The 26,822-nt window shown below is 42.0% G+C and overlaps 1 protein-coding gene across 1 annotated transcript in view; it reads left to right on the top strand.

The window, feature by feature from the left end:
• The window catches only part of LOC139403096 (zeta-sarcoglycan-like), a 72,450-nt gene that overhangs the window by 7,336 nt on the left and 38,292 nt on the right, over nucleotides 1-26,822 (top strand). The window contains exon 2 of the mRNA XM_071146800.1: nucleotides 23,819-23,920. Within this exon, the coding sequence (XP_071002901.1) occupies nucleotides 23,819-23,920 (102 nt within the window). The remainder of the gene's footprint in view (nucleotides 1-23,818; nucleotides 23,921-26,822) is intronic.

Genomic DNA, 26,822 nt, shown 5'->3' with positions numbered 1-26,822 from the left:
CTTATTAGCGATATGATGAATAGGCTATGTGTTGTTATGATTGCTTCATGATTATTTATTGAGTTTCAATGTCACCCGAAAGGCTATCAAAGGAAGATTTAAATTAAACACTTGACAAATGTTAAAAAGGATACAAAAAATATTGTTTTAATTTTTTTGTTTGAAGTGACAGCTTGGCTGTAAATGGGGAGGTCGGACTTCAATTTGGGGAATGCAAATCCTGCAGGGTCCTTTGGGGGTTTCACGCTGGGATTACATTTCCACTTGTTCCGCCGTTGGCATGGCAATGTTGTCGCCAATCAATTGTCTTCATTTCCTAGTCGGGGGAAGGATGTGAGGTTACATTCCTGTTCATGGACTGTACTTTACAGCCACAACAGATGTTAACATCTAACCCCCAAGGCACACGAAATATATGGTATTTATTCCTTGTGTCACTATTTCTATGTTTTATTTTTGATCTTTAACTGCATTGTGGGAAAAGAACCCGTAAGTAAGCATTACACTGGTAGTCTACACCTGTTTTTTACGAAGAACGCGCCAAATAACATTTGATTTGATTAGTCTCTTGAGACTGCGATGCCGCAGACCACTATCTCTGAGCATGGTCATCATTCCGTTGCACATCCTGTCTCAGCTAACCATCCTGTCTCAGCTAACCATCCGGTCTCAGCTAACCATCCGGTCTCAGCTAACCATCCGGTCTCAGCTAACCATCCGGTCTCAGCTAACCATCCTGTCTCAGCTAACCATCCTGTCTCAGCTAACCATCCTGTCTCAGCTAACCATCCTGTCTCAGCTAACCATCCTGTCTCAGCTAACCATCCTGTCTCAGCTAACCATCCGGTCTCAGCTACCATTCCGGTCTCAGCTAACCATCCTACGCTTACATTCCCTCTTGTCTGTCAGACAGTACGCGGGGACAAACACTATCATTCTCCATTGTATATCTGCTCAGATCCAGATGGGGGGGGGGGGGGGGGGGGTAGCGGAGGTTAAGAGATGGTGAGGCAGGTGTTGGACAATATGGCCGCTGTTATTATTAGGGGTTTAGTATTATTGGTGGATATGTGTGAGAGAGAGAGAGAGAGAGAGAGAGAGAGAGAGAGAGAGAGAGAGAGAGAGAGAGAGAGAGAGAGAGAGAGAGAGAGAGAGAGAGAGAGAGAGAGAGAGAGAGAGAGAGAGAGAGAGAGAGAGAGAGAGAGAGAGAGAGAGGGAGGTTTGTCTGCAGTGTGTGTGGGAAGGCATTTCTTATATAACAGTTTGGTATGAGTGAAATAATGTTGTGCGTTTGTACGCATGCCAATGTGTGTGTGTCCTGCACTATCCTATATCTCCCAGCTGTGCCCTGGGGCCAGAATATGCTGTACGGTGCTCTTCTACAAACCTGTGTGCTCAGCTCTAGTCATTACGAGAGGCTAGCACCTGAGCCCACTGCTACACACACACACACACACTGCTTATCCGCTGAACTCCATCACCGATCCCCCCCTAGCCACGCCTGGGTCTTTGTTCTGACCTGAGGTAATGGAGGAGGCTCGGCTTGAAACACACATACACACACACATGTTCTCATGCTCACACCAATACCCCCTCAGGTAATTGAGGGCACACCATTAAATGCACACACACACACACACACACACACACAGAGCAGAGCAGAGGGAGGGTGGGTTAATGTTGGGGATCCATCAGGTCCAGAGTGCTGACGTGTCTGATCTTAATCAGAGCAGAGGGAGGTCTGCACAGAGAGAGATAATCTAACAGCCTCCCTCCCTCCTTCCTTCCATCCTACCACGCTCTGTCTGTCTGGACACTACTGGCCATTCTTCACTTCCTGTCCCCATCTCTCTCTCTCACTATCTCTCACTATCTCTCACTATCTCTCACTATCTCTCTCTCTCTCACTATCTCTCACTCTCTCTCTCTCTCTCTCTCCCTCTCTCTCTCTCTCTTCTCTCACCATTCTCTCTCTTCTCTCCCCTCCTCTCTCTCTCTCAATGAAATTCAAAGGGCTTTATTGGCATGGGAAACACTTGCCAAAGCAAGTGAAACTACCTCTCTCTCTCTATTTCTATTTATATATACAGTGGGGAGAACAAGTATTTGATACACTGCCGATTTTGCGGGTTTTCCTACTTACAAGGCATGTAGAGGTCTGTAATTTTTATCATAGGTACACTTCAACTGTGAGAGACGGAATCTAAAACAAAAATCCAGAAAATCACATTGTATGATTTTTAAGTAATTAATTAGAATTTTATTACATGACATAAGTATTTGATACATCAGAAAATCAGAACTTAATATTTGGTACAGAAACCTTTGTTTGCAATTACAGAGATCATACGTTTCCTGTTAAATTACAGACCTCTACATGCTTTGAAAGTAGGAAAACCTGCAAAGCCGGCAGTGTATCAAATACTTGTTCTCCCCACTATATATATATATATATATATATATATATATATATTTAGACATTGTATATAATTTACCAGTTCCATTTCACGTCATTCTGTTCGTAGAAATAATTGATTATAATATACCAGTTATATTATAATATACCAGTTCCTCGCCATTATTTATCCCCGGAAACTATAATGGGTTTGGCAAGGGAAATAGCGGCTCTTAAACCCTAGTGCGTGCGTGCTTGTGCGTGCGTGTGAGTGTGTGTCTGAGAGAAAGTGTGTGATTTATCTATACATTTCTTTCTCTGCAGGAATGACGATGCTAGTGAGAGAGGGAGAAAGTAGCAGGAGATGATGAAGAAGTGAAAAAAGTCACATCCATTCAGCATTAAATCTTTCTCAGAAACAGATACGCTGTCGGCAAGCCTTTCGCGGAACGTACAGAGAAAGCAAGATGGCCCTTGACCTTTATTTGACCTTATATGTGAACCCCGCTGACCCCCACAGTGTGTAACAAAGCCTGTGGCCTGGACTTCACAGCAGAATGCTTTCTCATTTCCTTTCCGCTAAATGAGCTAAGATCTCTCAGCCCTCCTCCACTGAAGATCCCAACCCCGTCTTTCTCTGTCTTTCTCTGTCTTTCTCTGTCTCTGTCTGCTATGGAGGGAGATAAAGGTTGTGGCCCTGCTGCTCTCGCTACTCCAGTCCGTCTGTCTCTCTCTGTCTGCTATGGAGGGAGATAAAGGTTGTGGCCCCTCTGCTCTCGCTACTCCAGTCCGTCTGTCTCTCTGTCTGCTATGGAGGGAGATAAAGGTTGTGGCCCTAGTGCTCTCGCTACTCCAGTCCGTCTGTCTCTCTTTCTGCTATGGAGGGAGATAAAGGTTGTGGCCCCTCTGCTCTCGCTACTCCAGTCCGTGTGTCTCTCTGTCTGCTATGGAGGGAGATAAAGGTTGTGGCCCTGCTGCTCTCGCTACTCCAGTCCGTCTGTCTCTCTGTCTGCTATGGAGGGAGATAAAGGTTGTGGCCCCTCTGCTCTCGCTACTCCAGTCCGTCTGTCTCTCTGTCTGCTATGGAGGGAGATAAAGGTTGTGGCCCCTCTGCTCTCGCTACTCCAGTCCGTCTGTCTCTCTGTCTGCTATGGAGGGAGATAAAGGTTGTGGCCCTGCTGCTCTCGCTACTCCAGTCCGTCTGTCTCTCTGTCTGCTATGGAGGGAGATAAAGGTTGTGGCCCCGTTGCTCTCGCTACTCCAGTCCGTCTTTTCGCTGTCTCCTTTCTGTTGGTCAAAGAGAGAAGGGATTCTTCTCCAGCACATGAGGGTTACAGCTGTGTGTATGTGTGTGTGTGTGTGTGTGTGTGGTGTGTGTGTGTGTGTGTGTGTGTGTGTGTGTGTGTGTGTGTGTGTGTGTCAAATCAAATTTTATTTGTCACGTGTGGAATACAAAAGGTGTATACTTTACCGTGAAATGCTTTACTCACGAGCCCTTTCCCAACAACACAGAGTTTTAAAGTAAAAAAAATAGTAGCACAATAAATAACAACAACGAGGCTATATAAAGGGTACCAGTACTGAGTCACTATGCAGGGGTACCGGTACTGAGTCAATGTGCAGGGGTACCGGTACTGAGTCACTATGCAGGGGTACCAGTACTGAGTCACTATGCAGGGGTACCAGTACTGAGTCAATGTGCAGGGGTACCGGTAGCGAGTCAATGTGCAGGGGTACCGGTAGCGAGTCAATGTGCAGGGGTACCAGTACTGAGTCACTATGCAGGGGTACCGGTACTGAGTCACTATGCAGGGGTACCAGTACTGAGTCACTATGCAGGGGTACCGGTACTGAGTCAATGTGCAGGGGTACCGGTAGCGAGTCAATGTGCAGGGGTACCGGTAGCGAGTCAATGTGCAGGGGTACCGGTAGCGAGTCAATGTGCGGGGGTACCGGTACCGAGTCAATGTGCGGGGGTACCGGTACTGAGTCAATGTGCGGGGGTACCGGTACCGAGCCAATGTGCGGGGGTACCGGTACCGAGTCAATGTGCGGGGGTACCGGTACCGAGTCAATGTGCAGGGGTACCGGTACTGAGTCAATGTGCAGGGGTACCGGTACTGAGTCAATGTGCAGGGGTACCGGTACTGAGTCAATGTGCAGGGGTACCGGTACTGAGTCAATGTGCAGGGGTACCGGTACCGAGCCAATGTGCAGTGGTATGAGGTAGTTGAGGTAATATGTACATGTAGGTAGGGGTAAAACTAACTAGGCAATAGGGGGGAGTGTGTGTGTGCATGGACATCTGTCCATCCATCTGTCTGTCTATACATGTATTTCCACAAGCCCTGACGTGTGTGTCTTCTTAAAACTACAGCCTTGGTCTTTGACTAAAATATAAATGGTTGGTAGCAGTCATTAAGACCCAGGGGGAGTTATCCCAGCCAATAACCATGCTGATGTGGTGCCACAGAGAGCCGGGTCAAACCACCTGGAAACTAATGGCTATTAGGACTTCAACACCGCATCTCATTGTCCTTGTGCCACAGGGGACGAGGAGGAACAAGAGCGAGGGAAAGTGTAGGGATGGAACAGGTGGGCGTGTGTGTAAGAGATAATTAAAGAATCTTAACACAGTCTATAGACAAGGTTTCTATAGCTCAGGTGGTAAACCATGGTGCTTGCAACGCCAGGGTAGGGTGTTCGATTCCCAGGACCACCTGTATGTAAAATGCGTGCATGCGTGACTGTAATTAAATTTGGATTAAAGAGTCTGCTTAATGGTATATATTACAATACAATTTATCAACCCAGTCTGCCAAATAACATATTCACCGACTACTATTCCATCTCTAGTAGTATAGAGACCAATATTAATCACGTTTGAGCTATTGAACAGTGAACTGTCACCAGTTTAAATCATCATGGAATCATACAGAAATTAGCTCACACCCTGCATCTGTGCACCCAGGGGTCCTCGCAGCCTGGCTGGATCCCTCAGTCAGGGTACAAAGCCGTCCTGCACGATGCCGGTCTGTATTCCCCTGTCCGTGTTGACGACCTTGAGGATGACATCACGGGGGAGGACATGTTAGGTTTAATTAACGCTGAAAGAACGTCGGGAGTTTACCTTTACACCACCGCGGATTAGCAGTTGATTAAAGAAGGGTGTTTCAAACGGCCGGGGCGATATCCCTGCGTGGGATAGGGACATCCGATCACACCTGAGGCCTTCTTCTTTCCTTCTCATCCCCCTCTCCTCTCTTCGACCACCTCCACCCTCTCCCAGGGCCCTGACAGATCTCCTTTCCTTTCATGTTTCTTTTGTTCCCTCCCTTTTTCCTCTCATCCACCGGCCCGACTTTCCCTCCCCCTGCGGTAGATCGATATCGATCACATCGGGCTGATTGTCTCACACTGAAGATGTCACAGCTCCTGTGAAGTGGAGCCCAGGAGGAGGAGTCTCTGGGCAGAGGATACCGTGACTTCCTGCCCAGAAAAATCAACAGAAGGAGGATAGAGGAGGACAGAGCAGGTAATCACAGTACAGAGGGACAAGCAGAGGACACAGGCTGCAGGTTAGACCAAAGGACACAGGCTGCAGGTTAGACCAGAGGACACAGGCTGCAGGTTAGACCAGAGGACACAGTCTGCAGGTTAGACCAGAGGACACAGTCTGCAGGTTAGACCAGAGGACACAGTCTGCAGGTTAGACCAGAGGACACAGGCTGCAGGTTAGACCAGAGGACACAGGCTGCAGGTTAGACCAGTTAACAGGAAAGCCTATGTGTTAACAGGAAAGCCATGTGATAGTTCATATTATGGAAGCCTGGGTAAGACAGGAGAATTGAGGAAGGGATCTGACCCTTTTTTTCAATTTTCGCCTGAAGTGACATACCCAAATTGAACTGCCTGTAGCTCAAGACCTGAAGCAAGGATATATTTCTTCCATTATTTTTTGAAATGCAAGAGAAAGGCCATAATCTGAGTTAGGACTCTAGGCGCAATTTACATTTTGGCCGCTAGATGGCAGCAGTGTATGTGCAGTTTTAGACTGATCCAATGAACCATTGCATTTCTGTTCAAAATGTTGTCTCAAGTCTGCCCAAATATGCCTAATTGGTCAATATATACATTTTCAAAAGTGTGCACTCTCCTCAAACAATATAATGATATGTTTTCATTCTAATAGCTACTGTAAATTAGACAGTGCAGTTAGATTAACAAGAATTTAAGCTTTCTGTCCATATAACATATGTCTATGTCCTGGGAAATGTTCTTGTTACTTACAATGTCATGCTAATCACATTAGCGCACATTAGCTCAACTGTCCCGAGGGTGGGACACCGATCTCTAGAGATCTTTAAGAGGTTTTAACAGGATAGGCATATTTGGAACATTAACAGGACAAGACAAGAGCATTGAGGAAGTTAACAGGACAAGACTGGAGCATTGAGGAAGTTAACAGGACCGGAGGTTTGAGGAAATTGACAGGACAAAAGCATTGAGGAATGTTAACAGGACAGGAGCATTGAGGAATGTTAACAGGACAGGAGCATTGAGGAATGGTAACAGGACAGAAGCATTGAGGAATGTTGATAAGACAGGAGCATTGAGGAATGTTGACAGGACAGGAGAATTGAGGAATGTTGACAGGACAGGAGAATTGAGGAAAGTTAACAGGACAGGAGCATTGAGGAAGTTAACAGGACAGGAGAATTGAGGAAAGTTAACAGGACAGGAGCATTGAGGAAGTTAACAGGACAGGAGCATTGAGGAATGTTGACAAGACAGGAGCATTGAGGAATGTTGACAGGACAGGAGCACTGAGGAATGTTGACAGGACAGGAGAATTGAGGAATGTTAACAGGACAGGAGCATTGAGAAATGTTGACAGGACAGGAGCATTGAGGAATGTTAACAGGACAGGAGAATTTAGGAATGTTGACAGGACAAGACAGATCAAAAAGTAACTAGAACAGCTCAGTGAAATGAAGAGGGAGAACACAGAAAAACAACCTCCCCAGAAACATAGCTTGTCCCTGCAAACCCTGAAGTTTGAAACCACAGTGAAGTCGTCCAGTTCAGAAGCTTTTTTTCCCTGTTTCCCCAGCTGAATCGTGGCCCGAGCACCATTCATCTGAAGTCGTGTGTGGGATATAAATCAATAGTAACACTATGGGCCGTGTCGTTCCTCCAGCCCCCTAAGGTGTGTAATAACCGAGCTCGGCAGCGTAGTTGTTGTATCATGATTATTATTTCTCTAGTTCTGCAGCGTTAATTTTTAAACGCGGGTCGTCCATTGAAGGTTGTAGGAAATCCAATTAGGCATTGATCTGTCGGAAGCGGACCCTGACAAAGCCACATTGTTAAAAGTGGATGGGAAAAAAGCTTTTAAAAAGACAAATAAGGGCGTCGACCTCGTACTGTGTTATGATTATTAAACATAGACCGCTGAACGCGGGTCCTCTGATACCTGTTGGTGGAATGAAAATCCCATGGCGAGCTGCGTCGTGGACTCGGGCAATTCGGGTTTTGGGTCGATTCGTGCAGAGTGCCTACAGTATGCATACACATGAGAGAACACAAGAGTATACACACACACACACACACACACACACACACACACACACACACACACACACACACACACACACACACACACACACACACACACACACACACACACACACACACACACACAGACACACACACACACACACACACACACACACACACACACACAGCATCGTCCTCTTTCCATATCTTCTTCCTTTCCCAACAACAACAGCCAAAGCTAGGCCCCCTCAGATTTGTCAGCCCCAGGATTCATTCCCGTCAATTTAACTCGTTAGGGGCCAATGGAGTATCATAATATGTTCAGGTAATGTTGCGTACGTTGGGCCGGCTTCGGAGAGAGCGGGCCAAGAGCAGGCCGGCGTTGACAATCAATCAGAGGGCTCTAATGGGTGGTGTCCTCCTCGGAACTGCCTCGTTTGTTGTTTAAAGGGCCCTGTTTTATTGCTGAGGCTATGGCAAACAGATGGCCATTTGACAAAGATGATTGTTTTCTCTCTCATTCAGTTTATCCATCTCTCTCTCTGTTTGTTGCCTCTTTCTCTTTCTCTCTCTGCCTCATATTCTCCCTATCCGCTTCTTCAAAATAAATTAATTTCATTCCACTGTCTATCTCTCTCTCCATCTATACCTCTCTTCCCCTCTATCTCCCTCTTTCTCGCCGAATGCCCCTCTCTCTCTCTCTCTCTCTCTCTCTCTCTCGGATTGTGTCGGGTTGAAATAAGTCAACCTTTTCTGACACACAGAGAAGTACTGCAGATGTCTGATTAGATGAGGGGCCTCAGGCCTGTGACTTCTGTTGTGTCTTGTAAAGTAAGGAAGGAAAGTATAGCTAAGTTATAGGGTAAGTCTGCAATTGCTACATCGATTTTGGGACTTATAAATGAATATTATATGCCCACTGATTCCTACCATATCAGAACACAAAATATGAACTTGTTATATTTCAATGTTTGTAAACAAAATAAATGAAAAAGAAACACTGTGTAGCGTCAAAACATGGTTAAAACTATATTTTTTTACATCGTGGATGGTCAGTCCTTGCATCCATACCTCTGTCTATGAATTTGAGTGGTTACATTTCTCTAGGTCTATCCCTCAGCTATTTACTGAAACAGTGGTGGGGAAAAGGCTTTGTTATTGTTTCAACTGCTGATTGACACTTTAAAGGGTTTCATATTACGGAAGCCATGGGATAGTTCATATTATGGAAGCCATGTGATAGTTCATATTATGGAAGCCATGTGATAGTTCATATTATGGAAGCCATGGGATAGTTCATATTATGGAAGCCATGTGATAGTTCATATTATGGAAGCCATGGGATAGTTCATATTATGGAAGCCATGTGATAGTTCATATTATGGAAGCCATGGGATAGTTCATATTATGGAAGCCATGGGATAGTTCATATTATGGAAGCCATGTGATAGTTCATATTATGGAAGCCATGTGATAGTTCATATTATGGAAGCCATGTGATAGTTCATATTATGGAAGCCATGTGATAGTTCATATTATGGAAGCCATGTGATAGTTCATATTATGGAAGCCATGTGATAGCTCATATTATGGAAGCCATGTGATAGTTCATATTATGGAAGCCATGTGATAGTTCATATTATGGAAGCCATGTGATAGTTCATATTATGGAAGCCATGTGATAGTTCATATTATGGAAGCCATGTGATAGTTCATATTATGGAAGCCATGTGATAGTTCATATTATGGAAGCCATGTGATAGTTCATATTATGGAAGCCATGGGATAGTTCATATTATGGAAGCCATGTGATAGTTCATATTATGGAAGCCATGTGATAGTTCATATTATGGAAGCCATGTGATAGTTCATATTATGGAAGCCATGTGATAGCTCATATTATGGAAGCCATGTGATAGTTCATATTATGGAAGCCATGTGATAGTTCATATTATGGAAGCCATGTGATAGTTCATATTATGGAAGCCATGTGATAGTTCATATTATGGAAGCCATGGGATAGTTCATATTATGGAAGCCATGTGATAGTTCATATTATGGAAGCCATGGGATAGTTCATATTATGGAAGCCATGTGATAGTTCATATTATGGAAGCCATGTGATAGTTCATATTATGGAAGCCATGTGATAGTTCATATTATGGAAGCCATGTGATAGTTCATATTATGGAAGCCATGTGATAGTTCATATTATGGAAGCCATGTGATAGTTCATATTATGGAAGCCATGTGATAGTTCATATTATGGAAGCCATGTGATAGTTCATATTATGGAAGCCATGTGATAGTTCATATTATGGAAGCCATGTGATAGTTCATATTATGGAAGCCATGTGATAGCTCATATTATGGAAGCCATGTGATAGTTCATATTATGGAAGCCATGTGATAGTTCATATTATGGAAGCCATGTGATAGTTCATATTATGGAAGCCATGTGATAGTTCATATTATGGAAGCCATGTGATAGTTCATATTATGGAAGCCATGTGATAGTTCATATTATGGAAGCCATGTGATAGTTCATATTATGGAAGCCATGTGATAGTTCATATTATGGAAGCCATGTGATAGTTCATATTATGGAAGCCATGTGATAGTTCATATTATGGAAGCCATGTGATAGTTCATATTATGGAAGCCATGTGATAGTTCATATTATGGAAGCCATGTGATAGTTCATATTATGGAAGCCATGTGATAGTTCATATTATGGAAGCCATGTGATAGTTCATATTATGGAAGCCATGTGATAGTTCATATTATGGAAGCCATGTGATAGTTCATATTATGGAAGCCATGTGATAGTTCATATTATGGAAGCCATGTGATAGTTCATATTATGGAAGCCATGTGATAGTTCATATTATGGAAGCCATGGGATAGTTCATATTATGGAAGCCATGTGATAGTTCATATTATGGAAGCCATGTGATAGTTCATATTATGGAAGCCATGTGATAGCTCAATGCTATGTTGTGGAAAACAACATTATGACTGACAAGCACTGCCACATGTATTTACAGTATTGGACCAAAAACTATTAGAATGTGATCTTGCTCTTTTTAAACAGCTCTTCTCGTCCCAGTCCACACACATGTGGGATCTTCATTTGATTTGTCTGTCTATTTGGGATTTCAGATTTAATTGTGTGAGTGGCCGTGTGTCGTTGCTACGGTGCTATGTGTGGCCAATTTGCATGACTTGTTTTATGCATTTTCATTACCGTACCAAGTTCTTCCCATTTCTTTTCTGATGAGAATCTTGAGAGAAATATGGTCTGTTTTCTGCTCTCCAGCCAACTCCTTATGGAATTGTCATGCTTGACAATCACAATGGAGAACACTCTTAGATAAAAAGGGCTATATGCTTGCTTCATATATGACACCTCTTAAGGTTCTATATAGAAATGAAATTGGTTCCATATAGAACCCAATATGGAATAAGAAGGGTTCTATATGGAACCAATTTTGGTTCAGTGAAGAAGAACCCCTGGAGTTCTGATCAAAGGACCCTACAAAAGGGTTCTACATAGAACCTAAAGGTGTGCCATATATGAAGCAAGCCTTTTAGGTTCTATCCAGAACCTTTTTATCTAAGAGTGTAGGCAAAAGCACAACCAGATCTGGGATCAGGCTAGCTGTATGGTATTAAACAAGGTGACTCTGGTCATGACTCATTCTCCTGAGCCCAGCTAGCGATGACGGACAGGCCTGGTGTGAGCATGCTCAGTGTGTCCCGGTGCCGCTCTGCTGTGCTTCTCTCTGTTCTGTTTGGCAAGCGGCTGTCCACAGTGACTGACAGTCTACCAACAAGGCCATGGGCACAGTGCAGTGTACACACATACACACGCAACTAGACAAGCAGACACACACATACACACGCAACTAGATAAGCAGACACACACACACACAGTTGCACGTAAACACGCACACTCACACAGGCACACACACAGGTGCACGTAGACACACACACACAGGCACACACACACACACACAGGCACACACACACACACACAGGCACACACACACACAGGCACACACACGCCTCACACACAGAGACGGACAGCGCTCAGATAGCAGCCCCTCCACGTCAACGTGAGCGGTTTGCCCACCAGACAAACGTTCCAGTCGGTTTGGTATTCAGGTCAGATGAAAGACGGGCTGATCTGGACAGCCCTGGACACACAGGCCGGTAGACTTGGACAGTAAGTCACTACTCAGACACACGGTCATCTGTCACTCTGCTCAGGGCACAGCAGAATGGATGGAGGGTCACATCCAGGACCTCTATAGCAGGCGCTGTCATAGGAAGGCCCGAAAAATTCTCAGACAGCACCATTGTTTTTGACTCATCACATACACTGCTGCTACTGTTTATTATCTATCCTGTTGCCTAGTCACTTCATTCCCAATTACAGTTTTTTTAAATTGCTAACAAGCATCGGTCAATACTGAAGCCACTTTTTCAAAACTCTTCACACAGTCTGTATTACCAACATGCATCCTGGCCAAACAGTTTATCTCACCTCCAAAACTCACTCAAACCACCAAAACACTTCATACATGTCTCAAAATAAGCTTGTTTGACCAGAACACGGGCCACAAATCTCACTCAGAAAGCAGACATCGTCACTCACAACTGACCTAAAAAACACTAACAACAGGGAACATTACATGAATTATTGATTTTTCACATAAATCTGAATTTCATTATAGAGTAAGAATAACACACCTTATTGACTGTACTAAAGTATATGTAACAATAATTAATCAGAAATACAGCAATTTGCTTCAATAGCTTTTATTTATTTATTTATTTGTTATTTTATTTTTTCTATATCTTTGCATATAGTAATTTACTTGTGAAAAATACATTCCTAAAATTCCAGGTCTGCAATAATAATTACATAAAAACATCAACAACATGTATAATATAACACTCATACTGTACAGTACTGTGAGGGTTCTAGTTCTCATCAACATGTATAGTATAATCACTCCTACTGTACAGTACTGTGAGGGTTCTAGTTCTCATCAACATGTATAGTATAACACTCATACTGTACAGTACTGTGAGGGTTCTAGTTCTCATCAACATGTATAATATAACACTCATACTGTACAGTACTGTGAGGGTTCTAGTTCTCATCAACATGTAAAGTATAATCACTCCTACTGTACAGTACTGTGAGGGTTCTAGTTCTCATCAACATGTATAATATAACACTCCTACTGTACAGTACTGTGAGGGTTCTAGTTCTCATCAACATGTATAATATAACACTCATACTGCACGGTACTGTGAGGGTTCTAGTTCTCATCAACATGTATAATATAACACTCATACTGTACAGTACTGTGAGGGTTCTAGTTCTCCCTCTCTCCTGCATTTGACCGCAAGTTCTCATCAACATCACATCTTATTTCTTCTCTGGTGATGCATCTTGGAAAGTATCTTCTGGAATGTCTAAAACCAACCTTAGCAGACTTCAGGAGAAGTGTCTCCACACCCTGGCAGTCTTCAGGAGAAGTGTCTCCACACCCTGACAGTCTCCAAGAGAAGTGTCTCCACACCCTGGCAGTCTTCAGGAGAAGTGTCTCCACACCCTGGCAGTCTTCAGGAGAAGTGTCTCTACACCCTGGCAGTCTTCAGGAGAAGTGTCTCCACACCCTGGCAGTCTTCAGGAGAAGTGTCTCCACACCCTAGCAGTATTCAGGAGAAGTGTCTCCACACCCTGTCAGTCTTCAGGAGAAGTGTCTCTACTCCCTGGCAGTCTTCAGGAGAAGTGTCTCCACACCCTGTCAGTCTTCAGGAGAAGTGCCTCCACACCCTGGCAGTCTTCAGGAGAAGTGTCTCCACACCCTGGCAGTCTTCAGGAGAAGTGTCTCCACACCCTAGCAGTATTCAGGAGAAGTGTCTCCACACCCTGGCAGTCTTCAGGAGAAGTGTCTCCACACCCTAGCAGTATTCAGGAGAAGTGTCTCCACACCCTGGCAGTCTTCAGGAGAAGTGCCTCCACACCCTGGCAGTCTTCAGGAGAAGTGTCTCCACACCCTGGCAGTCTTCAGGAGAAGTGTCTCCACACCCTAGCAGTATTCAGGAGAAGTGTCTCCACACCCTGGCAGTCTTCAGGAGAAGTGTCTCTACTCCCTGGCAGTCTTCAGGAGAAGTGTCTCCACACCCTGTCAGTCTTCAGGAGAAGTGTCTCCACACCCTGTTGAATGTATATGCAGTTTGCCTGGCTTCCACCTCCATTACTCTCTAAAATACAGTAAATCCATAGTTTTACAGTACTTTACATTATGCATAGCTGTGTATGTATCCTGTTGGGTTATTGAACAGACATCTTACCTGGACATGTTGATACCGGACTTCTTTCACACATTCACCGTTTCTCTCAAAGGGTACAGTGTACAACTCCTCCCTCCTTATTTGATGTTTCTCTAGGACTCTGGCAACTGTTGTTGTGCTGACCATATTCACATTCCCAACAGTGATATTGTCTGCCAGCCCTCTGTCCCGAATTTCCTGCAGTTTTATTGCATTGTTGCCAATTACCATGTCAACAATGGCAATTTCCTGCACATCTGATAATATTCTGCATCTCCCTCCTGTGGGAGGCAACATTGGGATCATACTGAAAAACACAAACCAATCAATATATTTCAAAATGTCAGTACATGTAAAAATGTGAACATACTGTATTGTACTGTAATATGTAGTTCAATTATCATTGAAGGATGCACATCTCACTGGGACATTCATACTATTGATGAAACTGTTGAACGCTGCAGATTTGGTTGCACCCTTAAGCCGGCCACTCTCAAAGAGAGGCCATGGTTTACAACATGGTCAATAATTGTGGCCCTCATCAGAGACCACCGCTCTTGGTCTTCCTCTCCTTTGTCCTCCACACATTCTCCCTCTCCCTGCCACTCTTCTATCCCCACCAACCTGTCTTCCTTGATTCATGTTTCCAAAAGAAACCCTGAGAAAAATCAAACCAGGAAATGGCTTCTATTTTGAAAACTCCATGTTCCACAGCCTCCCATTACTCCATTTAAAGGGATATCAACCAGATTCCTTTCCCTATCGCTTCCTCAAGGTGTCAACAGCCTTCAGACATCGTTTCAGGCTTTTATTTTGAAGAATGAGCGTGAACGACCATATTGCGTAAGTGGATAGGTGGGGGCTCCCAGAGTGAATTTTGCGCAAAAGAGAAAGGCGGCCATTGTTACTCCCGGTCCTAGTGAAAAGCCAACTGTCCCGGTTTATATATTATCAAATACATATTTGAAAAACACCCTGAGGGTTGATTCTAAAAAACGTCTGACATGTTTCTGTGGACATTATGGATATAATTTGGAATTGTTTTCTGCGTTGTCGTGACCGCTCTTTCCGGTGGATTCCTGGGCATAACGCACCAAACTAACGGAAAAAATATCTTTATGGAACAAAAGGAACATTTGTTGTCTAACTGGGAGTCTCGTGAGTGAAAACATTCGAAGATAATCAAAGGTAAACGATTCATTTGATTGCTTTTCTGATTTTCATGACCAAGTTACCTGATGCTATGGGTACTTATTGTTTTGTCGAGCGATCGATAAACTTACACAAATGCTTGTATTGCTTTCGCTGTAAAGCATAATTTCAAAATCTGAGACGACAGGTGGATTAACAAAAGGCTAAGCTGTGTTTTCCTATATTGCACTTGTGATTTCATGAATATAAATATTTTCTAGTAATATTATTTGACTGTGGCGCTATGCTATTCAGCGTTGCTAATGACAATTATCCCGGATCCGGTATGGGTGGTTCAGCGAGGTTAACAGTTTTGGAAACAGTCTGTTAGCATTTGAAAACATGTTCTGCAAATATATAGTTTAACAGGTGGTGGAGTATGAATGAGAAAATATACAGTGGGGCAAAAAAGTATTTAGTCAGCCACCAATTGTGGACAGGTGTCTTTTATACTGATAACAAGTTCAAACAGGTGTCATTAATACAGGTAACGAGTGGAGGACAGAGGAGCCTCTTAAAGAAGAAGTTACAGGTCTGTGAGAGTCAGAAATCTTGCTTGTTTGTAGGTGACCAAATACTTATTTTCCACCATAATTTGCAAATAAATTCATTAAAAATCCTACAGTGGGATTTTCTGGATTTCTTTCTCATTCTGTCTGTCATAGTTGAAGTGTACCTATGATGAAAATTACAGGCCTCTCTCATCTTTTTAAGTGGGAGAACTTGCACAATTGGTGGCTGACTAAATACTTTTTTTGCCCCACTGTATATATATTTTTTGGGGGGGGTTTCGGAGAATGTGGTCATTGATGCATTTTGTGTGAAACAATGAAAAAGGAATCACAGTTTGGTCCACATACACTTCTGTTTCGCTGACTGTGTGAAGAGTTTTGACAATATCAATTGAATGAAAAAAACTGTAACATGGACTCGGTACTGGTACCCCGTGTATATAGCCCATGTATATATGGTGTATATATCGTTACTCATTGTGGATCTATTATGACTTTTATTATTAGGAGTCTTACTTTTCTACCTTTTCTATTTCTGCATTGTTGGGAGCACGTCCCATTAGTAAGCATTTCACTCTTAGTGAAAGCATTCACACTTCTACCAAGCAAGTGACGAAACATTTGGTTTGGGACTAATAGATTCAACTTAATTAAGTTGATTTAATTTATAATGTAATAGATTCAACTGAATTAAGTTTATTTAATTTATAATGTAATATATTCAACTTAATGATGTTGATTTAATTTATAATGGAATAGATTCAACTTAATTAAGTTTATTTAATTTAGAATGGAATATTTATTTACCTTTATTTAACTAGGCAAGTCAGTTAAGAACAAATTCTTATTTTCAATGACGGCCTTGGAACAGTGTGTTAACTGCCTGTTCAGGGGCAGAACGACAGATTTGTACCTTGTCAGCTCAGGGGTTTGAACTTGCAACCTTCTGGTTACTAGTCCAATGCTCTAACCACTAGGCTACCCAATTAAGTTTATTTAATTTATAATGTAATAGATTCAACTTAATTAAGTTGATTTAATTTATAATGTAATAGATTCAACTTAATGATGTTGATTTAATTTATAATGGAATAGATTCAACTTAATTAAGTTTATTTAATTTATAATGGAATAGATTCAACTTAATGACGTTGATTTAATTTATAATGGAATAGATTCAACTTAATGAAGTTTATTTCATTTACAATGGAATAGATTCAACTTAATGAAGTTTATTTCATTTATAATGGAATAGATTCAACTTAATGAAGTTTATTTCATTTTTAATGGAATAGGTTAAACAAGTTGTTTGAGAAACAGAGGGTTACGTGCCTCTACACCTGCATGGCTTGCTGTTTGGGGTTTTAGGTTGGGTTTCTGTACAGTACTTTGAGATATCAGCTGATGTAAGAAGGGCTTTATAAATACATTTGATTTGAAATTTGATTTGGTTAGAGCTCATTTATTCACCTACATACAGTTTATTACTATATACAGTTTATTAGGTACACCACCCCATTCACCAAAATGGTTCGCTCCTACTGAGTGTATGACTGATGGCCTGTAAAGGTCCAGTGGAAACCGTACTGAAGCCGAGGCATAGTTGAGTTTATTCACCTTCGTACAATATAGCAGGGGGTACACTCTTACCCTACGAGGTCTGGAGCCTTCTGCTTTTCTGTTCTAACTGATAATTCATTGCCCCCACCTGGTGTCCCAGGTCTAAATCAGTCCCTGATTAGAGAGGAACATTGAAAAATTGCAGTGGAACTGACTTCAAGATCCAGAGTTGAGGGCAGAATAGGATCGATCAATACACAATATAGGTGAATTAATGAGAAGTTTTCAGCCTTTGTACTTTCATTACGTGTATGACATGAGAGTGTAATAAAACTTGGTCCACATATTGAAGAGACTGGGGACTCGAGAGGGAAAATGTAAGAGAACTAATAACACTTCCTGTCTTCTCTCATAGACTATCTGGCTTTATTTGAAATAGTCCTGTAACGAAATGTGCTGCGTTAGATAAGCATTCTGGGAGGGCCATCCAAAGCTTCCCGAGGCCCAGCCACAAGGGGACCATGCAGGCTTTCAGGAGCTTTAAGTTAGCTACTGAAATTATGCCTTGGCTTCAGTACGGTTTCCCCTGGACCTCTAGAGGTTACCCGTCATTTTGAGAGAGAGAGAGCGAGAGAGCGAGAGCGAGAGCGAGAGAGAGAGAGAGAGAGAGAGAGAGAGAGAGAGAGAGAGAGAGAGAGAGAGAGAGAGAGAGAGAGAGAGAGAGAGAGAGAGAGAGAGAGAGAGAGAGAGAGAGAGAGACTCTGCATGTGTGCGCTGGCGAGTGCAAGGGGATTTGATTCGTTCCAATAAACTCCAGTGTGTGTCTCTCTTGTTGTGTGTTTGTGGGAAGGTTTTGTATTGCAGTCCTAGAGCAGAACAGCTTTTCTCTCATCCCAATCATTGCACTGTAAAACATATTGTGCCCCTTTCACTTTAAAAAAATGTAGGTAACTATTTGCATCAGCTTTTTAAGTAAATCCAACAGGGAGGATCTTTTAAGTATAATATACTTCGCTTTTAGTGTATTACACACTCAAATATATGAAGTGCAAACAACTAACTGGATTTTAAACTTAATTTTATCAGGTTCAGAATATAATTATTTTTATTGACCTGCTTAAGTCCTTCAGGTCCCAGAACTAATGTCATACGTCTGATATACTTAATGTAATCAGTTACATAACTAATGTTGTACGTCTGATATACTTAATGTAATCAGTTACAGAACTAATGTCATACGTCTGATATACTTAATGTAATCAGTTACATAACTAATGTTATACGTCTGATATACTTAATGTAATCAGTTACAGAGCTAATGTCATACGTCTGATATACTTAATGTAATCAGTTACAGAATGTTATGCGTCTGATATACTTAATGTAATCAGTTACTGAACCAATGTCATACGTCTGATATACTTAATGTAATCAGTTACATAACTAATGTTATACGTCTGATATACTTAATGTAATCAGTTACAGAGCTAATGTCATACGTCTGATATACTTAATGTAATCAGTTACAGAACTAATGTTGTACGTCTGATATACTTAATGTAATCAGTTACAGAATGTTATGCGTCTGATATACTTAATGTAATCAGTTACTGAACCAATGTCATACGTCTGATATACTTAATGTAATCAGTTACAGAACTAATGTCATACGTCTGATATACTTAATGTAATCAGTTACAGAACTAATGTTATACGTCTGATATACTTAATGTAATCAGTTACAGAACTAATGTCATACGTCTGATATACTTAATGTAATCAGTTACAGAACTAATGTTGTACGTCTGATATACTTAATGTACTCAGTTACAGAACTAATGTTATACGTCTGATATACTTAATGTAATCAGTTACAGAACTAATGTTGTACGTCTGATATACTTAATGTAATCAGTTACATAACTAATGTTATACGTCTGATATACTTAATGTAATCAGTTACAGAACTAATGTTATACGTCTGATATACTTAATGTAATCAGTTACAGAACTAATGTCATACGTCTGATATACTTAATGTAATCAGTTACAGAACTAATGTTGTACGTCTGATATACTTAATGTAATCAGTTACAGAACTAATGTTATAGGTCTGATATACTTAATGTAATCAGTTACAGAACTAATATTGTACGATTCATTTGCTGAATTTACTCAGTATCATAATTGATATTCTATGTTTAAATGTTTTTTTCTCAGTTACTTGTGGTACTCAGGTTAGTAAAATGTATTTAAATTGGGTTCCTACTACTCAAATATATACTCACAACTATACTTAAAAAGCTGATGCAAATAGTTACCTCAATATACTTGGGATAATTTACTACAAATTATTATTTTTTTATACAAGGGAATATGCAAAAAGAAGCAACAGTGTTCAACTTTAAACTTCCACACCTTTATTTTGAATAAAATAAATGTTATCATTTCTTCCAACTTCAATCTCAAATTGCCCCTTAAACCCTACTCCTTAGACATTCATATGTTGTAGTCTGTAAGCATTCTGGGTATAACTCCACCTTGCCTCCTAAAGTTACATCCAGATAGCTACACCTGACTACAAATCATTTTAGATCTTCACAACTGCATAACGTTTAGGTGATAGTTGGGATTAGCACTTTGACCTCACATCTTGTACAGTTTGACAATCATTTTCTGGTGGTCTGTGCTCCCTTTAACATCAAAGCAATATTTTAACGTAAATTAACAATATTTTAAACTTAAATTAACAATTTGTCTTAATAATAGACTTTACACAAAGCACAGTATGAACATTAGCTCAAATACAACCTCATTCTAACTGTTTTAGATTAATCAAAACATGGGTTTTCAAAACATACATTGCACATTTGTTACAAAATATATGCCAAATTCTCCCTTAAACCTGACTCCATATCCACCTTGCCTCCTTAGGTAAAGTTACAGCCAGATAGCTGCACCTGACAAATCATCTCAGATATCCACTAGTGCATATAGAGTATTTTTTAAAACAAAGCTGTTTTTGAAACAGGAATGGACAATGTCTCTTATGACTTCACCTGACAAGGAGCATCATGTAAACTGTAGCACCTATACCACCTAGCAACTAGCTTTTCAGTTTACTGAGTAGGGTTTAGACCACAGTTTGTGAGTGACCCTTTGAGAGTTCTCATAGATATCTTTAGATATCTCTGAAAACAAGTAACTTCATCTTTAGAGCGTGGGCCCTTGGGGAGGTCCTGAGATCATCAAGTTCCAAGAATACTTTTTGGAACACCTCAAAGGGGTACCTTAGATTTAAGCCATAGATGAGGCCCATAAGCAACGTACATGACCGTGTAACGCTGGGAATACCAGCCAGGACCTCTGCTCCTTCGATGCAGATCCCCATGCCCTATATTCTGGGGCAGATCCTTCACAGTGAACACATTCATCACGTGCTGAACGAGGTCCTCTCGGATCATGGTGGCGTCAGCATCCTGAGTGAAAAAATGAAGAAATAACACACTAGGCTACTACATTTAGTCGAAAATATGTGTAGACAGATCCAAGCTACATTCCAAGTTATAATTTGGTCCTTACCTGCTGCCTGGCCTTTCCAGAGGAGAAAGATCAAGACGAGGTCCGTTGAGCTGTTCCAAGCACAATTTAAATTCAGAACTAGATCTAGCATGTCAGTCCAACACAAACATGATCATTTGAACGTCATATTTTTAAGTTGTTGATTGTTACTTAGAAATATGAATTCAAATTTCGCAGCATATTACCTTGGATTTGTATTTGCAAATGCCAGTCTTTTACAACACATATAAATTAAGTATTATATTCAAAAATGTAAGTAAAATCAGAAACCTATTATTTTAAGTAAAAATCATTGATTTTCTTTTGCAATATTTACTAAGCCAGTGGGTCATCTTTTTACAGTGTGGAGAGCGGCAGCCCCTTAGAAGTGGAATAGCTCTTATTTTAGGTCAGAGGCAACGTGAGCTGACATTCTAATACAAGACGATGTTTAGGATGCGTCCCAGAAGGGGAAGTGATGCGGAAGGAAGCTCTCCAAGAACTCTGATGAAAGTCAATGCGTTGATTTCAGACCCTTCACAAGGAATTGCTTCTACGTTGGCGCTGAAAGGTCAAAAGATTTTCCCGGCAGAGAGGACACACAGACAAACTAGTGTCTATGTCTCCTCATTTGTTCATTTCTATACGTCCCCCCAGCTCTTTCTCTTTTCTCTCTAAACATTGTTGGCACGGAAGGTTGAGTGAAAAATTCAGCCAAGAGTGAACATTAAAACCTTCCATGAGAATGTTTTCAGTGGCCATCCATCAAGTGGAGGAGGGAGTATTATACTGTTCACTATAACCTTGTGCCAGGGATGGGATGTGAGCCCTAATGGCCGACTCCGCCAGTTAACCTCGCTGCGCTGGGCGATACAACATTATCAGCTTGACTTCTACTGAAGGACTCGGCAGAACACAGTCACACACACACACAGACAGACATGTAGATAATCACTCTTACACACACATGCTTACACACACATACACACACTCTCACACACGACGTGGATGGGGAAATATGTCATTATAACACAACATGGGAATCCAATATAACAGAGAAGGACATCATTATCCGAGGCCTCTGTTACTACAGAATTCCCCATCATTCACATCCCGGAGGAGTGTCTTCATTATCCTAAAGTCTCCTGCTTCCCCCCAGGATTCCTGAAGACCTTCGCTGTTCCCACCACTGTCGACACTATGCTCCGCCTCTGTCGACACTAAGCTCCGCCTCTGCCACGCTAATCAGACTGAGAAAGGTAATTTACATTTCACATGGCGTGTCTGGTAGGCTAATAGAAGTGGCTTTGGCTTCTAGGTATGTGGTTAGCGTAGCTCTCTCTCTCTCTTTCTCTCTTTCTCTCTCCGCACCTGCAAGGCTCTCAGGCAGACGGCATTAGTGTGTTAGCGGCGCCGCGGCGCCTAGCCAAGGGGCCTGTTCTTTTTCTGACTTTTGTGTTCCCTCAGATTGAACACCAACCTGCCCGAGAGAGACGTTAACGTCTACAACCTGCCACGTCAAATCAAGGCCCCATGCCGTCGCACGCCGCCACCATCGCTAAACACTGTCAGGGGTGACGGGGCTAGACGAGAGAACGAGGGTCTTTAGCTAAGCGTTGGCTCGTCACATTAATGATTCATTCTGAATTATTCAGGAATCATCTTTTTATGTTTTGACGATTGACGGGGGGGGGGGCCGTACTCCTGCCTGAGCATGTTCCACCCTTGGATAGTTCTGCATAATGTGTTGGTTCCTTTTAATTCATATTTAAAAAATAAATACACTATTTCACCATTATTTAACCAGGTTGGCCAGTTGAGAGCAAATTCTCATTTACAACTGCTACCTGACTAATATGAGTAGTCGCCTGCAGTTGTGTGTGTGTGTGTGTGCCTTTTCAAAGATGTGATTTTTCACCTGCATGCAGCTAACAGATGTACAGTATGTGAGGAGATGTGGGTGTACAGCAAGAGTGTATGTGTGTGTGTGTGTATTCATGTATGTGTGTGTGTTGGGTTTGGGTGTGTGTATTCATGCATGTGTGTGTGTTGGGTTTGGGTGTGTGTATGCATGCATGTGTGTTGGGTTTGGGCGTGTAAAGCAATAATGTTTGTATTGTAGGTACTGCAGGCGGGTGTGTGTTAGTTTATTGAGGAGCTGTTTCCCTGTTTGACTGGCTTAATCACCATGGGTTTGAGCTACAGAACAGTCCTCAGGCTGATTTAACCCATTGAGTCCTGTTTGTTTCTATCTTTGGGGTGGGCAAGTGTTGTCGGGGGCTGTGTGAGTGTGTGTGTGTGTGTGTGCATCTGTGCCTATGTGTCATGTGACATTTCTAACTTGGAAAACGTACAGTACTTTGTTGTTGAAAATGATCCAAATATTTAATTAAAATACAACTTTTGTTCCTTTGGATGTTTTTCTCTCCACTCCCTCCTCTCCTGAACAGTTTCTTCACGGTGACTGAACTAACACTGGTTTTCTCTGTTTCACTGTTTGGACTTATTCTCTCCATTTTGTCTTTCTCTCTCTCTCTCTCTTTCCACTCTCTCTCTCTCTTTCCCCTCTCTCTTCTCTCTCTCCTTTCTCTCTCTCTCTCTCCTTTCTCTCTCTCTCTTTCCTCTCTCTCTCTCTCTCTCTCTCTCTCTTTCTCTCTCTCTCTCTTTCCTCTCTATTTCCCCATAGGATGGAATGGGTAATCTTCGTGTAACCAAAGAGGGGATCAGGCTAGAGGGTGTTTCGGAGTTTCTGCTCCCTCTCTACGTGAAAGAAATAGAATCCAGAAGGGTAAGAAACACAACTCTCCTTATGTCCCTCATATGTAGCATCGTAGCACCCTATGACTCGCTATGCATGTCATATCCCTCACTAAGACACACCCTTCCCTTGTCATATCAACTGTCATTACTCAGTAGTGGAAGGTTGAGAAACAACCTTCCTTATGTCGCTCATATGAAGTATCGTAACACCCTATGACACACCATATATTACCTCACTTGCACACATTGTATATGGACTTTTTCTATTGTATTATTGACTGTATGTTTGTTTATTCCATGTGTAACTCTGTGTTGTTTTTGTCTCACTGCTTTGCTTTATCTTGGCCAGGTCGCAGTTGTAAATGAGAACTTGTTCTCAACTAGCCTACCTGGTTAAATGAAGGTGAAATAAATAAATGAATAAAAAATATCCCTCACTAAGCCAGCCCATTCCTCATATCATACCAAGCGTCAGTGCTTACCCATTGTCATAAAGGAGTAGTACTGCACTATGCAATCCCACATCCCAGAGAATCTATCTGGATGCCAGGTAAGGTCCCGTGTAAGGTCCCGTGAAAGGTCCCGTGTAAGGTTCCGTGTAAGGTTCCGTGTAAGGTCCAGTGTAAGGTTCCGTGTAAGGTCCCGTGTAATGTTCCGTGTAAGGTCCCGTGTAAGGTCCCGTGTAAGGTTCCGTGTAAGGTTCCGTGTAAGGTCCCATGTAAGGTCCCGTGTAAGGCCCCGTGTAAGGTCCCGTGTAAGGTTCCATGTAAGGTCCCGTGTAAGGTTCCATGTAAGGTACCGTGTAAGGTTCTGTGTAAGGTCCCATGTAAGGTTCTGTGTAAGGTCCCGTGTAAGGTCCCGTGTAAGGCCCCATGTAAGGTCCCATGTAAGGTCCCGTGTAAGGTCCCGTGTAAGGTTCCATGTAAGGTTCCGTGTAAGGTTCCATGTAAGGTCCCATGTAAGGTCCCGTGTAAGGTCCCGTGTAAGGTCCCGTGTAAGGCCCCATGTAAGGTCCCGTGTAAGGTCCCGTGTAAGGTCCCATGTAAGGTCCCGTGTAAGGCCCCATGTAAGGTCCTGTGTAAGGCCCCATGTAAGGTCCTGTGTAAGGCCCCGTGTAAGGTCCCGTGTAAGGTCCCATGTAAGGTCCCGTGTAAGGCCCCATGTAAGGTCCTGTGTAAGTCCCCATGTAAGGGGCACAGAATGATCATGGGAATGGACTTGGATGTGTGACAAACGACCAAATGGGCATCCATGGAAATTACAATGATACAAAAATGTGGCGAGAGACAGGGCTGTGATGAGGCACGCTGTTGATAAATATACCCCATGATGCCGCTCCCCTTATCACACACACACACACACACACTGGCTGCTGTCATGTATAGGTTACTGTGTGTCCTGGGCTGTTGGGAAGGCATTCTCCACCTTTGCTGCTCAATGCGTGTGTGTGATGGAGGGGTAGGGTTGTAAAGGCAGGTGCACATGCGCATGCTTATTGCTTTACAAGGGAGTATGTGACAGTGAGAGTGTGTGGAGTGTGTGACAGTCCTGAATACATTACACTGATCTATCCACTCAAAGATCACCTCCGTGTCACGCCATTTCTGGGTGACACAGAGGTCAACACTCCATCAGCCCTGACCTTTGAGGTGAAATGATGGATGGTGTTAGATATATTTTATGGGAATATCTTTCTTTGGCCTCCCATTGAAATCCTATGTAGTCGATATCTTACTTTAGAATATTTTTGTTTGCCTACTCATTGAAAGCCTACAAGATATCTTCTTGTATAACATCTTTGTTTGCTCTCCTATTAAAAACTTAAATGGAGGAGACATATTCTTTTTTGAATATCTTTGTTTGCCCTCCCATTAAAGCCTATGAAGGAGATATCTTATTTTAGAATATCTTTGTTTGCCCTCCCATTAAAACCTCTTACTTCTACCCCCTCCTTTTTCGAACATTCTGTTAAAAATCGCGCAACTTTTCAGCGTCCTGCTACTCATGCCAGGAATATAGTATATGCATATGATTAGTATGTGTGGATAGAAAACACTCTGAAGTTTCTAAAACTGGTTAAATCACGGCTGTGACTATAACAGATCGTGTGTTTCATTGAAAAACGCAAGAAAAACTGCTCTCTGAAAGCTAAAAATAATTTCCATAAGTCACTTCCACGAGTTGTTAAAAGAGGACAAAATGTAATATCGACCTGCATGCAATTCATACAAATTCCACACGATGTCGTTGCCATTGTCGTCATTTTCAATTGAATTAATTGTTGGAAAATCCATCTATCTGGCATCCGTTTCTTCCAGTCTTCACCCGGATGTTGTTAATGAAGACATTGGTAGCCATTGATTTGCAAACGAGGAGCTATTGAATATACATCGCCCTGTAATCATTTTGATAGATTATAAACGTTTACTAATACCTAAAGTTGGATTACAAAAGGATTTCGAAGTGTTTTGTGAAAGTTTATCGTCAACTTTTTTAATTTTAAAAAATTACGCAGCGTTTAAAAACGATGTTTTTTTCTGAACGACACAGCTTCCATACAAAGCTATTTTGGGTATATATGGACCGATTTATTAAACAAAAAAAAGACCCAATAGTGATGTTTATGGGGCATATAGGAGTGCCAAGAAAGAAGCTCGTCAAAGGTAATGAATGTTTTATATTTTATTTCTGCGTTTTGGGTAGCGCCGGCTACCGCAAAATCGGTTGTTTACGTGTCGTGCTGGTATTTTGGGGGGTGCATGCTATCAGATAATAGCTTCTCATGCTTTCGCCGAAAAGCATTTTAAAAATCTGACTTGCTGGCTAGGTTCACAACGAGTGTAGCTTTAATTCAATACCCTGCTTGTGAATTTTGATCAAGGTTTGAGTTGTAACGAGTACATTTAGCATTTAGCGTAGCGCATTTGCAT

This window comes from Oncorhynchus clarkii, unplaced genomic scaffold (genome assembly GCF_045791955.1).
Source record: "Oncorhynchus clarkii lewisi isolate Uvic-CL-2024 unplaced genomic scaffold, UVic_Ocla_1.0 unplaced_contig_484_pilon_pilon, whole genome shotgun sequence".
Classification (NCBI taxonomy): domain Eukaryota; kingdom Metazoa; phylum Chordata; class Actinopteri; order Salmoniformes; family Salmonidae; genus Oncorhynchus; species Oncorhynchus clarkii.
Note: the sequence above shows the minus strand (reverse complement) of the source record. Positions and strands in the feature narration are given on the sequence as shown.